Source organism: Papio anubis, chromosome X, assembly GCF_008728515.1.
Source record: "Papio anubis isolate 15944 chromosome X, Panubis1.0, whole genome shotgun sequence".
Lineage (NCBI taxonomy): Eukaryota > Metazoa > Chordata > Mammalia > Primates > Cercopithecidae > Papio > Papio anubis.
This window is the reverse complement of record NC_044996.1, coordinates 4,793,137-4,807,956: the sequence shown is the minus strand read 5'-3', so window position 1 is coordinate 4,807,956 and position 14,820 is coordinate 4,793,137. Positions and strand designations below refer to the sequence as shown.

Genomic DNA, 14,820 nt, shown 5'->3' with positions numbered 1-14,820 from the left:
CCCCCCAAAATTAGATATAAAATGTTGGTGGGCTGGAAAGGGGGAGACACCATAAGTGCTTTTTCTGTGGAGAGAAACCATAGCTTATAACTGCTTCTCAAAGAAGTCTGTGACCCAAGACAAGCTAAGCTCACAAAGCTGTTTGGTTTTGTTCCACCAAGCCAGTTGGTGGGTATAACCACAACACCCAAACGACCCAGCTAGGCACTCAGGGCAGTAACAAGATCAGTCAGAACCATTCTGTGGCCAAGCAGCTGATGGATTGTTCAATCGGTTGTTGTAGACTCATGTAGACAAAGCCTGCAAGCTTGGGGAAGCCAGGCCCCCCCAGGTCAGCCTCGGGCGACAGCCCCCGTCCTGCCAGGCCCTGGGGAGTGAGTCCTTCCTGCCCAGCAGCTCGTTTGCTCATGAGCTGGCCCGAGTCACCTCCTCGTACAGCACCTCAGAGGCAGCGCCCTGGGGCAGCTGGGATCCGAAGGCCTGGAGGCAGGTGCCCGCTCCACTACTGCCTAGCTGCGATGCCGCAGGTAAGTCACTTCCCCCTGAGCCTTGCTTTCCTCATCTGTCAATGGGGCACAGTCCCCTGCTCAGCCTGCCCGCCTGCCTCACAGGGTTGTTGGGAGGAACACAGGAGGTGACAGCTCCGAAGGTAAAGCTCTGTCCACCCATGAGTGACTTCTAGTGCTTCCTGGGCCTGCTTGTTCTCTACTTTCTGCCCGGCATTCTTTGGCAAAGGGAAAACCCAAGCAAGCAGAGTGCTCCAGGTGCCTCAGCCCCACCTCCAGGGAAATGAGTGGGGGATTGTCCAAGGTGCAGTTGCTCTCTCCCGCAGCTGTACACCTTCCAGTACCCCATTTCCATGCCTGCCTGTCTGTCCCTGAGGCCAGACTGGGAACCTGAGGGGGACAGGGGCTGTTCTTCTGCACCTCCGAAGCCCTGCACCTGATACCTGCTGCTTGGTACCTAGTGGGTGCTCGGGAACTGCCTCTCCTGCCAGCCATCTGCTGTGAATTCCAAACCCCGCCCAGGACTCCCACACCCTAGAGGCAGGAAGTTGGATTGCCCTACTGGAGGACTGGCAGTCTGGTAGGTAGTACAGGCAGAAGGAATCCAAACCAAGTTTGTCCAAGAGGGCTGTGAGTTGGGATCATCCTCTAGATTCTAGAGTCTAGAAGGAATGGCTGGACCTGCCCCCAGAGTCACATTAGTGGTCATGAGAGCAAGCGGATGGATACCAGCCAGAGGGGGCCTTTGCAGAGAATTGCATCTGGTGCATAAAATATCAATGTGCACAGGATGTCTGCCCTATCTGCAGAGAAAACTGGAGACATGAACATTTTCTAAGTGATAGTGATCAGAAGATGGTCATTAAGCTGAAAGGGCCTGCCAGGATTCTGGCCTTTAATGGAAATTCTGCTTTGGTATGTACAGCCTTGTTCTCTTTATCCTGCCTGCCCTGGCCTGGAAGAACAAGCAGTGCTTTCCTTTCAAGGGCTATTGATTTCTCTCTCTCTCTCTCAGAGTCACAGAGCTCCTCAGCTGTTCACTCTTCAGCTGAAACCAGAGGAATCTTGTCCAGCACAAAGCTGCCAGGGAAACAGAATTAGCAAAACGGACATCGTCCCCTCAGGATGTCGCTGTTTCCACCCTTGTCTGCCTTGCCTTTCCCTCTTTGGAAGCCACAAATGAAAGGATCTCAGCTAGCTTGCCTTGAGAATTCTTGTCCCTCACCTATTCTCTCTCTTCTCAAGCCAACAGCTTTCACCCAGCAGTGAAAGGGCAGTGCAGATTTGTGGCCCCAAATCTTCTCTAAGAACCTTGGAAATTCGCCCCACCTGGGGGCCTTTGAGGGTCAGGCCTGGCATTCACTAAATCCTCCCTCTCAACACAACTGCCTTGTCAGTCCAGCCTGTGAGTCAGTGCGAGACAGAGGATGCAGGCACCGCAGGGGAAGAAGAAAGGCAAGCTGGAAATATATTTGTTTCCTTTGCCCAGGATCATTCCCAGCATCTAAACCAAGTTCTTCCCAGACCCGCCAAGACTGAGGAGTCAGAATAGAGTTTGCAGCAGTCATAGGTCATGTGGGAAGACAGAAAACAAAGGGCAAAAAGAATTTCATATACAGATTTCTGCCATTTGCTTTCAATGGCATTCCTTTTGTGAAGCCCCAGTGACAGGTTCAGACCAGTTCAAACCTGAGGGCAGCACCGTTACAATGGGTGAGGTCTCCAGAAGAGCAAGGAAAGATCCCTAACATCGAAAATGGTGTGGCAGGTTCCAGTTCCCTGTTGGGGTCCCATGACTTGACCTTAGGTTTCTGCCAGCACCTGCCCACTCTCCATTCCTTCACCCTACTGGGTGGTCATTAGAGCATTATCTGCTTTGATTGATTTACTTGTGTCCATAAGAGTAGAGACAAACGGTGTTATCCCCATGCCTGGAACAAAGCCTGGCCCACAGTAGACCCATGATCAATGTTCGTCAACTGAGTGACAGAGGGGCTGACTGGACTGTCATGTAAGCAATACCTTCCCATGAGGGTCTCGGGAAGGTAAGTTCAGGGGCCCCAGAGTTACTGTGGCCCGTATCCCTCTGGCTGCATTCTGGGCAAGGAAAGGCGCTGAGCCAAGGCAACGCAAAAGGGCAGGTGTTCAGTGGGTTCCACCCCAGATCCTGGTGTTAACAGTCCACTGGGAGAAGTGGCCCAATTCGTGCTCATTACTCCCAATGGTCCTGCCTCCCTGCAGGCATTCTGGAGAAGCTGAGTCACAGGCTCTGAGAGTTAGGAGGAACTTAGGAAACAATCAAAACTTGCCTGCCATTCATTTCAGGAAGCCGCTATAGTTTCTGAAGGACGACTGAAGGGAATTTTTTCCTAAGAGCATCCATCCATCCTCCAACTAGGCTTCAGACAGCACTGTCTACGTTGTCACTATCTATGGGCCATGGCCAGTCAGAGCCCATGGGTCTCAGGGGGCTCCACCCATGTGGGGGTGGAGGTCCCCACCACTCAGATCTTGAATGGGTGGTGGTCCCATGCAGTATACTATCTTCCTGTCATTCCAAAGGAAAAGTCAGAAGTGTGAATGAGTTGTTTCTAATTCTGGCTTCCAAAAAGTACAAAAGAAGGTGCTTTTTCTTGTGGAGTACACTAGTGCTCAACCTTTGGGACAGGTAGCTGAACCCTTCTGCTGTGTAGCAGGCTGGCTCTCTGTGGGGGCACTCATGGAGCAGTGTCTGCTGGGAAAGGAGACAGGAGTTCCCTAGCTGGAGGGGTAGATAATCTCCCCCCTCCCTCCCCTCTTCTGTCCTCCCTTTCCCTTCTCCTTCCTCCTCCCTCCTCCCCTTCCTCCTCCTCCTCTTCCTTCTCTTCCTCTTCTTTCTTCTCTCTCCCTCTCTCTCTCCCCCTCCCTCCTTTCCTTCCTCCCTTCCTCCACATTCTTTATAAAACAAGGCTTTGGATCCATTCACTGCCATCCCCCAGAAGCCATGTCATTTGAATTCTTGTCTGAGTCAGGATGCTCTCCTCCAGGGGATCATGGGGCAAGGAACTTCAGCCCAAATCCATCTGAAATCCAGGAACGTTTTGTGGGCATCTGTCTCAGTCCCACTGATTGTTTGTCCTCTGCCTTTCCCCAGTTGGAGTCCTTTTGCCCCCTTAAGTGGTTGAATTGGTAACGAGATCATTCTTCCTGTGTAGTGGTGAGAAGGCAGCACTCAGGTGATTGCACCTGGGTAAACAGGAGACATTAGCATGTGTTGGCTGGTGAGTGAAGCTGGTGCAGTGCCTGGCATGGGCTCAGTTGTGCCAGCAGGCAGTGGTGGAGTTTGGGCTTTTTCCCCTCTCTCCTGCCCAGCACACAACCCCCAGAGACAGGTGGGGGCTTTACAGCTTCCTGGCATCAGCCTGAAGCTTCTAGAAAGGCATCCCAAGAACTTCCAAGTTTGTCATCTTGGCTGAGACTGTGAATGTGGTTCCTTGTCTGAGGGTGGGGGCTGGGAGGGGGTGTGACAGAGGAAGAGCCGGGCCTTAGTTCTCTGGGGGTCACCATGAGAGAAGCACACCTGGGCTCGCACAGAACTCAGTGCTGCTTGTCAGTGTCACCTGGCACAATAGGACCTAGTGCCACAGTTGCAACCCTAGAAAATTTGACGACCCCTTCATAGCTTTGTTTATAAAAGGCCACACGGCCTAGGCCGTCCTTCATAAGAGAACAGAAAGCGAGTGTCCGAGTCACAAAGCAGCAACTTTCAGGCACGGTTTCCTCCTGGTCACTGAAACCATTTGTCATTTCCTGTTTTCTCCATTTTCCAACGATTCTAATTGTCAGTGTCAAAAGGCAACAACTGTTTTCTTGGGGCTTATCTTTGGAGCACATTGATTCAGAACAAAGGATGGGAGCCTCCATCTGCAAAACAAAGGAAGCAGCCTCCTCGGGAGGCCTGGAGAGAATGCTCTGGCTCCTTTTGCCAGGTACAGCAGGACCAGCATAGCAGCAGAGGACTGGTGGTGCCTCTGGACACTGCCGTAAGGTGAAGAGTCCATGGAGGGCCCTCGCTTGCTGGTGGCACCCTGGACTTGAAGGTCCTGCAGAGCTGGCCGCCAGCACCCAAGCTGGGTGTCAGCAGCATTGTGTGGCCTTGGCAGTTTCCATAGTGATACGCTGGCCAGCTTTTCCATTAGACTCCAGGGTCCTCTGGAATGTGTGCTTCCTAGGATGAAGACGCCCCAGCACCCGCTGAAGCCTGCCCTGCTCCGGCATGGCCTTTCCTTTTGTCTGGCACGCCCCTGGGCTTGGCTTTCTCTTTCCGTCCCTCCCTTTGGACTTTACCACACTTCCCCTCCTGTTTCCTTAGTCACACTCTCTAGCCTCCATCTGCCCCTTCCCCCCAACCCCGACCTCTGTACAACTGTGTTATTTGATGAAACTAATGCAGCAACCGGTGGGGATGGAATTAAGGACCGTTTAGCCCTAGCCAGCCACCCAGGAATCTGTCCCCAGAAGCAGCAGAAGCACCTGGTTTGCAGTTAGGAGATACTGTACTTCTTAGCCGTGTCACCTTGGGCAAGTCATTTAACCTCTCTGAGCCTCTGCTGTCACATCAGTAAGCTGGGGACTGTAGATCTTCTGCCCTGATGTCCTGAGGCTGGTACAAGGAGAAGAGGCAAAGCGAAAGGACTGCCTTCAGAAATGGCCACCAACCCTGACCATCTCAGGCAGATCCGGATGGTGCGGCCTTGGGAAGTGGTCATGTGACCCCCATGCTCCTCAGTGTCCACATGGGGTGTTGCTAGATGACATCAAATAATGGGTGAGACATGCTCAGTATAATGAGAGCTTGAGAAGGCAGATTCCACCCCACCCCCACCCCTTGCTGCCTTGCCAATGCTTCAGCAGGGAGAAGGGCAGCTGCATAGGGCAGCTGAGAAACAACCCCTCACTGCCCACACAGCAGCTCCAGTGGAGGGGGAGGCAGGGACCAGGACAGGAAGCAGGCTAAGGGCGGGATAGAAAAGCAAACCCCAGTCTGGTGGAATTGTTTCTGGTGTAGTCTTCCCGGTGCCATGTGTTTGTCCTCTCTGCCTTGGCAGGAACCAAGGCCAGGAACTGCTGCCAGGCCTGAGAGCCGGGCACAGTCCCAAGCACTGGGTCTCTACCCCGCCCCACTCCCGCCAGCCCCACCGAGTGCAGAGAAGGGTTCCCAGAAGCCCTTTGCTGGAAAAGCAGGCACTGCACGGGCAGACCATGTTGTAGAGTCAAGTCCTCTGGTGTCTGGGGGGACACAGACCAGAAAGTGGACTTGGAGCATGTGCTCCCAGACAGAGCTGCCTTGGTGGTTGAGAAAGGGAGAGAGATGGCAGCAGTTGAGCAGATATGGCCGGGCTCCCCTCACTATGTGGGGTGAGGAGGCTTCAAGCACTGGACTGGGAGTCAGACCTGGATCCAACTCACAACCTGACGATCTCAGAGCAAGTCATGCCTTCTCTGGGTCTGGGGGCTTTCATGTTATTCCCTCCTGGCTATGTTCTTCCCCTTTGCTCCTTGAGCCAATCCCAGACTGAGTGCTGAAACTGCGGCCTTGAAACTTGGCTCACTCCTCCCCCTGCCCACCCCGCCAGCTTTCAGATGGCGACAGGAAGCTCCTCCGAATTGCCTATGCTGCAACTAGTCAGGAGAAGGGCGGGAGGTTGGCAGTAAGTGTTTGGCTACTCCCAGTGTTGGAGACTGTGTCCACCTGACCATGTGATCATCCGGCCGTTCATGCCAGGACCACCAGGAACAAGCCTCGGTTCTCTTCCCAATGTCCTTTCCCTGTGACAGCCCTGCAGAGGCTAGGCATCCACCACTACATAGCCCACAGTCTGCTCTGCCCCAGCCACAGCATCCTTGGCTTGCTCAGCCATTCTTTGTCTGGGTAATTTGAAGTCCAATCCCCACTCTCATTACTTACCATCCTCTGAATGCAGCCAGTCTGTCTGGGTCTCCCTGAGACTAGCATGCCCAGACTCCTGTGGGTATAGCCTGGCCAAGGCAGAGTTAGCACAGGACTGTCACCTCCCTCCTTCTACATACTCTGCTTCTATTAATGCAACCTAAAGTTACATTTGTTCTTTTGGTGACCGCATCTCACTGCTGACCCATCTTGACCCATCCTGAGCAGATGGACATCCAAAATGCCTAAATCTTTTTTCTGTGTGCTCTTGCTATTAAGTTCTGTCTCTCCTGCCCCATTCTATGCTGTTGCAGTTGGTGTTTTTAACCCAGGTGCAGAATCTTATTTATACCTGTGGAATTTTGCTCGAGAGGGTGGGGCATGCATGCGAATGTGTGTTGGTGTGTTCATTCATGCTTTCTGCTACACCAAAGCCAAGTCCTAGGTCCCCACGCAGTGATCCTCAGGCTAATTATTTATTGGTAGCTGTAATCTAATTTGTCTTTTTCATTTTCTGTTTAGCAAGAGGAACAGAGATCAGGTCATATGGCAATGACCCCTGAACGGCAGAATGCATATATCTCCCAACAGATGAGTCCATTTCAAGGTAAGCAGTTAAGGCCAGTGTTCCCAAGGGGGTGGGCAAGGGGTGCATATGTGGAAGTGGGGTGAGAATTCATTTCAGAGTAAGCAGTTACTGTCTGTGTTTCTGAAAGCACTGAGAGAGGAGATCTGAAAAACAGTTAAATAATTCATCCAACTCTAAGAGCAGGATCCCAATTGAAGGCCTGGTCTAAATGACTCCAAAATCATCATTTAATTCAAGAGACTGATTTCCCTGAGTCAGGCCCCTTAAAGCAGCTATTTCAATGGGACAGGTACACACCCGCTAGGATCTGGATTAGAATCACTTGGGGGCTGCCACACCCCCAGGGCTCTGATCCTGCCCTTCTCCCACACACATATTCACACACTGCTGCAGTGACCTTCCATTTCTAATGGGTTTCTGGGACATCTGTCAGGTATAGGAAATGGAAAAGGGGTTGGGGAGGCTCTGCTTCAGAAAGTTTGTGTCAGGGGCTCCCGGAGCCTCCACAGATAGATAGCAGGGGTCCCCACTATAAATGTGATCAACATTTATTGGCCTAGGATACAGCAGTTAGCAAAAAGCCTGATGTAGTTCCCACTTCATGGAGCTTGCAGGCTAGCCAAGGAGTCATGAGTTCAGCAACCCTTATGCACCAGTGGGATGAGATTGGACCAGGCCAAGCGTACTCTTGGGAACACTCAGCATTTGTCTGAGGGTCAGGAGAGGCTGCTTGCCCTCAACAGGTGGTCAGCATCTTTATCGTAGCCCGTGACACCTCTACACCATCGCTCTTCCAGTCTTATGGAAGACCTCTTTTGGCCTGATACCAGCAGAGTCTGTGTCCCACTTGTCCAGGCTGGAGTGCCACATTGGGCACACTCCAATTGCAGGGACAGCACAGACAAGTTTCAGGAAGGCTGTTGGCCTCCAGGAGGTTAACCTTATAGGGCTAGATTGTAACCTAGTTGAAAAACATACACATGCCATGATAATAAAAGAACCTAGGCACCATTACAAGAGAAAGAAATCATTTTTGTAGATATGAGCATGGACTCTTCGGTGGGTCAGACACACTGGGCTTGTGCCCTGATTGCACTGTCTCCCCTACCTGACTTTGAGTAAACCATATGACTGCTACATGACTCAGTGTCCACTCCAAAAAAGTACCTGTAGATATTGGCCACGGTAGATGTCAGCTAGAATGGACTCTCATGACAATGAGGGGAGATGCATTTCCCATCTTAGGCACCTGGGACTCTACCTTCCATCTTCTGCTCCATGTCTCTCCATCCCCAGGCTCTTCAGAACTCAGGGAGTCCAGAATGTCAACTCCTAGATTTCAGCCTTCAGAAAGGAACCCCATTACAGCTCAGTTGTACAAATGTTGTCTGAGCCCCAGATCTGGACTCAGAGACCATCTTGGCTATGAGGAGAACAGAGGGGAACAAAGCACCACCCGCACTTACTCACCACACTCACTTGCTGTCCCAGGTCACATCCATCGGGTAGAGAATTGAAGAGACTGAGCTAGCTCCTGCCACCAGCCCACCCCACCTGGCCCCTTCCTTCCTTCTACAAAATATGCACCACCTGTCAAAGGGTGGGCAGTGCCAGGCCCTGCATACAGAGCACTGAGTGTAAAAGCAGACATGGACCTTGGCCTCCGGGAGCTTCCAGTTTTCTTGAAGAGACAAATCAGCTGCCATTTCAGTCCAGTGTGATCTGCTTTTGGTGAGCACAGACCTAGGAAGTTGGGGCAGCTTCCCAGAAGAACGGAAGTCCAGGCTGAGGGCAGAGAAATGAGGGGAATTGTGAGGAATTGGGGAGCAGGGTCGGGGGGCTCAGTAGAGAGCCAAGGGCGGGAGGTGAGAAGTCCGTGCTGGGCCAGGAGCCTCACTCCGGTGGCCGCAGCCCAAGTGGAGGATGCCTTTGGAACTGATCCCCAATTCTCTCTGTATGTAGCCGCCCAAGAACAAGTCACCTCCAAGTGTAGCCGGATCAAGGCAAGCCCCCCATCTAGCAAGCACTTGATGCCACCCAGAACTGGGCTCCTTCAGAACAATCTGAGTCCAGGAATGATCCCACTCAGCAGCCACCAGAGCTGCGAGGGCATGGAAGCGATCTCACCAACTCTGGGGAAGCGGCAAGGAATTTCCACCTCCAGCTCCCAGTTTCCCATCCCCTCGCACTCAGGCCAGACTCCCCTGGGCAGTCTTGGCCCTGTCGGCCAGCATACGCAGAGTCCCAAGGCCGCCCCACCAAAAGTGCCCCTGCCTGGGTTCTGTCCCAGCTCCCTGGGCACCCAGTCCTTGAGTCCCCACCAGCTCAGACGGCCTAGTGTGCCAAGAATTCCCACTGTGTTTAACAATGCTGCATGGGGCACAGCGGCAGCAGCTGTGACCACAGCAGTTTCGGGGAAACCACCCCTGAGCCAAGTGGATAATAGTGTTCAGCAGCATTTTGATAGCAACTCCATCTTTGCCAAGGCGCCTGTGAGAGTGCCCCTGATGGCCCCAGTGTTCCCATCGCAGCAGACAGTTGTGACTCCCAATCAGATGGCCTCTGAAGGCAGGCCTGGCCAGAAGGTGAGTGCTGTTCTGGCCAACAACCCCAGCTTCAGCCTGCTGGGCAGTCAGAGCCTCAGGCAGAGCCCGGTGCGGGGCCCAGTGCCTGTAGCAAACACCACCAAGTTCCTCCAGAAGGGTATGGCCAGCTTTAGTCCCCTGAGCCCCATACAGGGCATCGAGCCACCAAGCTATGTGGCTGCTGCTGCCACCGCTGCTGCTGCTTCTGCCATTGCCGCCAGCCAGTTCCCAGGTCCGTTCAACAGAACGGGTATTCCCCCTGAGCTGCCACCTGCCGACTTTTTGCGCCAGCCCCAACCCCCACTAAATGATCTGATTTCGTCACCTGACTGCAATGAGGTAGATTTCATTGAAGCTCTCTTGAAAGGCTCCTGTGTGAGCCCAGATGAAGACTGGGTGTGCAACTTGAGGCTGATCGATGACATTTTGGAACAGCATGCTGCTGCTCAAAATGCCACAGCCCAGAATGCTGGACAAGTCACCCAGGGTGCTGGGGCACTTTAAATCTGAGCAGGATGCCCATAGAAACGCCCACGTTGACATCGCTCTAGGGAGTGGTGTCACTCCACACCCGCAGCTGTCTCCCGTTACAATTTGAGTGGTGTTGTCAGCCCATGCTTATCCCTCCCTCTACCTGTGACAAAATGGAAAGCTGGTGATTTTTCAAGCTACGTGTACATATTTGAAAATTTTGTAAATGGTTTTCCTAAACATTAATGACAGAAGTATTTATACTTCATTTTGTGACTTTGTAAATAAAGCGACGGCTTTTGTTTCAGTAGAGTTGTGTTTACTATGCATTGTTTTGTGTTTATTATACATTGTTACAAATATGCAGACTGTGTTGTTTGCTCCAGTGATACCTTGTTAAGCTAGGTGGCTGAGTCGCTTATGGTTTTGATGCAATGAGCAATGTGGATGTGACCAAGAGTTGTTGTGCAAGTTGACAAATGCCAAATAGAAAACCACTTGGCCATTTATTTCTATGTTCACTAAAAATCCTATTGCCCTTGTGTGATTCTTAATCTCTTTTGCAAACCTTTCAGTCTCCGCTAGCTCTTTCCTAATGAGCATTTACAGCAGAAGCCGTTTTATCATTAAGTGCCCCACAGAGACACTTTACCAGGAGGCTGAGAGAGTTCTCCAGATCTGGGAGAGGCGCAGAGAGAGCGTGTGCGCCGAGCACTGTCTCAGCAATCCACCTTGAGGAGCTAGAGTATCCTCCTCCCTTTACCATTCAGACCGAGAGAAAAAGCCCAGCTTGTGTGCACCCTCGTGGGGTGAAGGCGAGCTGTTCCTGGTTTAAAGCCTTTCAGTATTTGTTTTGATGTAAGGCTCTGTGGTTTGAGGGGGAACATCTGTAAACATTAATAGTTGATTTGGGGTTTGTCTTTGATGGTTTCTATCTGCAATTATTGTCATGTATATTTAAGTGTCTGTTATAGAAAACCCACACCCACTGTCCTGTAAACTTTCCTCAGTGTCCAGACTTTGTGTAATCACATTTTAATTGCCACCTCGTATTTCGCCTCTACATTTGAAATCTGGCGTCTGTTTCAAGCCAGTGTGTTTTTTCTTCGTTCTGTAATAAACAGCCAGGAGAAAAGTGCCTCTATGTTTTTATTTTTCAAGGGAGTATTCAGTGCCTACAAAGCCAAGTCAGGAAGCCTGCTAGTGGCTTTGCTTATTTCAGAGGCTGCTCGATGCCTTGTGTGTCAGAAAGAAAGATTCGGTAGTTTTGCATCACAGCAAAGAAGCCTGTTATTTGGGGCTCAGCCCCTCATTTTATAGAGGATGAAACAGAGAGGGATGGGAGGCCACAAAGACAACTGCCCTGGGAGCAGGGGTGGCGAGGACTTGCCCTGAGGGTCTAGACTCTCTGCACCACCATCCTGTCTCCCTTGCCGAAGACCACGCATGCCGTTCTTTGACCAGACCCTGCCACCTGATAGACCAGGACCTGGTAGGCGGGTATCCAGGTTTCATGGATGGAACCACATCTCCCCAGAAGTGGGGAGGTAGCTATTGGGATGCGCGCCTCCCGCCATGTGCTGTAGGAGTGCAGCTGAAGCAACAGTTGGGATCAGATGTAGTCACAATTGAATGCATCATCACATTTATCCCTCTAACTGGCTGGAAGAGTTGATATCCTCATCCCTAAGGTACAAAATGTTCCAATTTGATCAGTGGCTTTCAGGAGCTGAGAAAGGCATATGCTCTGAGGCAGAGCTGTTATGTCCTGCAGAGCCTAAAAATGCTCTAAGAACATGCCCCCTGCCAAAATTCTCAATGGCTGTGACAAGGGACAGTGATCGACCAATGGGGTTGGAAGCAGACCTCCCCAGTCCAGGGACCAGAGGTGGGACAGAGGGGTCATAGAAAGAGTCATTATTCCAACACTCCAGCTCTTGGCCAGTCCTCACACAGTCCCTTCCTGCTTCCAGATGAGAGATATCCTCATAGGTCTGGGTAAAGTCCTTCAGTCAGCCTTCATTCCCTGTCACCAACTTTGTCTCTGTTCTCCCTGCCCGTCTCAGGCAGCACTCTTCAGGAAGCCTCTCCAGGAGCCAGCCTCACTGCAGCTCCCACTACTGTCCCTCTGCCTCAAGTGTCCCAACCATGCCAGGCCCCAGGCAGGCTGCAGCTTTCCCTCGGGGCCACACCAAAGCACTTGGGCTCAGCTGTGCTGTCCCCCTCTGTCACTGAGCTCAGCTGCAGCAGGGGTGGGGTGCCAGGAGGCCCATTCACCCTTCTCTGGCTCTGTGTTAGACCCACCTGCCCAGTGACTGCTGCTTAGAACCTACCCGCTGGGAAAATGAAGCCCTCCCAGAGGGGCCACCTCAACCTGAGAGCCTCATGGATCACACCTGTCCCCACTCAGCTATGCCAGCCCTCAGAGACCCACAGATAAAAGCTGAGCTTGACTCGCAGAACTGGTTCCATCTTCCATTCCCAGAGGGTTCAACTTCCTACCCCAACCACACAGGGAACCTCAAGGCTGAGCCAGTGTGGGCTGCAGTGCAGACCAGCTTCCTGGACACGTCCTGCTGCCACCTGACCCTAAGCTGGCCCTATCCTCGTTCCTCCTGGCAGTGCGTGTTCTGCCAGTCTGCTCTCCCTTAGCTGTCCTCTCACTGTACTGTCAGCCTCTCATTTTCCAGGTGCCCCCCAGGGGCTTTCCACATGACCCTGTCACCCCACAGCCCATCCAGCACCAACTCCAGCGCTCTGCTACCCTTCAAAGGAGTGGCAGTGCCCTGCTTCGCCTCCCACTCACCCCTCAACCCAGAGCAATCCGGTTCCAGTCTTGCCTACTTCCCCCTAAGTACTCCAGTCACAGTTCCAAATTCCGCCTGGTCATAAAGCCAAATGAAGCTTCCCGGTCCTCAGTGGACCTGCCCCTTTAGCAGTACCGGACTCTCTCCTCCCAGAAACCTGTTTCCCCTTGGCTCCTGGAGCCCACACTCAGCTGCAACGCTTCTGCCTCTCTGGCCTGTAGCTTGGCCCTCTCTCCCAACCTGAGGTCCATTCTCTCCTGCTGCTCTACACGATGTTGCTCCTTCCATTACTTTCTCCCACTCAACCAAGGCTCCTTCATTAGCTCTTTATCTTCTGGTTTCTTCCCCTGGGCAGACAAATGGATTCAAGAGCCTGTGCCCCAGAAGCCTGGCACTCCAGGATCTCAGCACCTCAGCATCCCAGTACCCTAGCATCTCAATACCCCGGCACCCCAGCACCATAGTATTCTAGCACCCCATTGTCCCAGCATCTCAGCACTCCAGAGTCCCAGCATCTCAGCACTCCAGCAGCCCAGTGCCCCAGCACCCCAGCAGCCCAGCATCTCAGCACACTAGTACTCCAGTATCTCAGCACCCCGGCACCTAGGCATCCCAACACCCAGTACCCCAGCACTTAAGCATCCCACCACTACCATATCTCAACACTCCAGCACCCCAGCACCCCAGCACCTTAGCATCCCAGCATCTCAGCACCTCAGCATCTTGACATTCTGGCTGAGGTCAGCATGGTATATCTAGTCAGGGTCCTAACTTTCACTTCGCAGGGAAATGCTGCTGGACTGGGTCTCATGTTGGGCTGAAGTTCTCTAGACCCCTTGAAGACAGGATAAAAGAGCTTGGAGACTGCTGGGTATCCCCCACGGAAGAGTTCACTCTCATCCTGCTTCAACAACAGCCTTCTCTTTCTTACTGCAAGTTTGTCCCTGAGAAGACTGGTGCAGAAGGTACTCAGACGCCTGTGGCTCCTGAAGAGCTGAAGGTGGAGGCCTGAAGGCCTCCCTATGAGAGGCGCAGAAAAAACCATGATTGCTAGGGAGGAGGTGCTCCCTCTACAACCCACTCCATAATCTGCCCCCCCGCCCAGTTCTGAGGCCAACCCCAGGGGAAAGTGCCAGATCTCCAGGGAGGTGTATGAGACCTCAGGGGCTCCCTCCTCCCTTACAGCAGGCTCGGGCCCCTGGGGCCCCCAGGGCCAAGGTCTGTGGGTAACCTACTATCTCTCACTTGTCCTCCAGCCACAAAAGCCAGGGAGGTCTGGTAATGGACATGAGGTTCTGAAGAAGCACATATGACTGGCTTCCTAATGTGTAGTTGTTCAGTGATTCAATAAACATGCATGTGCCAGGCATGGGGAAATAGACAGACATGATCCCCAACCTCTCCTGGAGTGAACTGGAAGGGAGGAGTGTTCATTCCTCAGGATTACACCAGGGAAACAAACCAGCAGGAGATATATATGGTTTTGGGGGGTCAAGGAAGAGGAAAAACCTGGCAAGGCAAGTCCAAAATCCATAGGACAGGCTGTCAGGAAGGGCAGCCTGGAACCTCTCAAGCAGGAGCTGATGCTGCAGTCCACAGGCAGAATTTCTTCTTCCTCGGGAAAATCTCAGCTTTGTTCCTAAGGCCTTTCAACTGATAGGCTGAGGTCTGCCCCTTCCCCCACATTCTCCAGGATAATCTTCCTTACTTGAAGTCAACTGATTAATCACAGTTACAAAACCCCCTCACAGGCGGAGCTTGTAGTGAGCCGAGATCCGGCCACTGCGCTCCAGCCTGGGCGACAGAGCGAGACTCCGTCTCAAAAAAAAAAAAAAAAAAAACCCTCACAGCTACACATAGATCAGTGTTTGATTGACGAACAGCCACTATAGCCTAGCCAAGTTGACACATAAAACTAACCATCATAGGGGGA

At 52.4% G+C, this 14,820-nt stretch overlaps 1 protein-coding gene across 6 annotated transcripts in view; it reads left to right on the top strand.

Annotated features, from left to right (window-relative positions):
- Positions 1–11,218, top strand: part of MAMLD1 (mastermind like domain containing 1) — a 144,014-nt gene extending 132,796 nt beyond the window's left edge. For 3 of the 6 annotated variants that reach the window (XM_031661030.1, XM_031661029.1, XM_031661027.1), the window contains 3 exons: positions 284–527; positions 6,958–7,042; positions 8,987–9,397. In XM_031661030.1, the coding sequence (XP_031516890.1) occupies positions 284–527; positions 6,958–6,998 (285 nt within the window). In that variant the 3' untranslated portion in view covers positions 6,999–7,042; positions 8,987–9,397. The other 3 variants (XM_031661026.1, XM_031661025.1, XM_031661028.1) reach the window with 2 other exon arrangements.
- Positions 11,219–14,820: the final 3,602 nt, after the last annotated feature.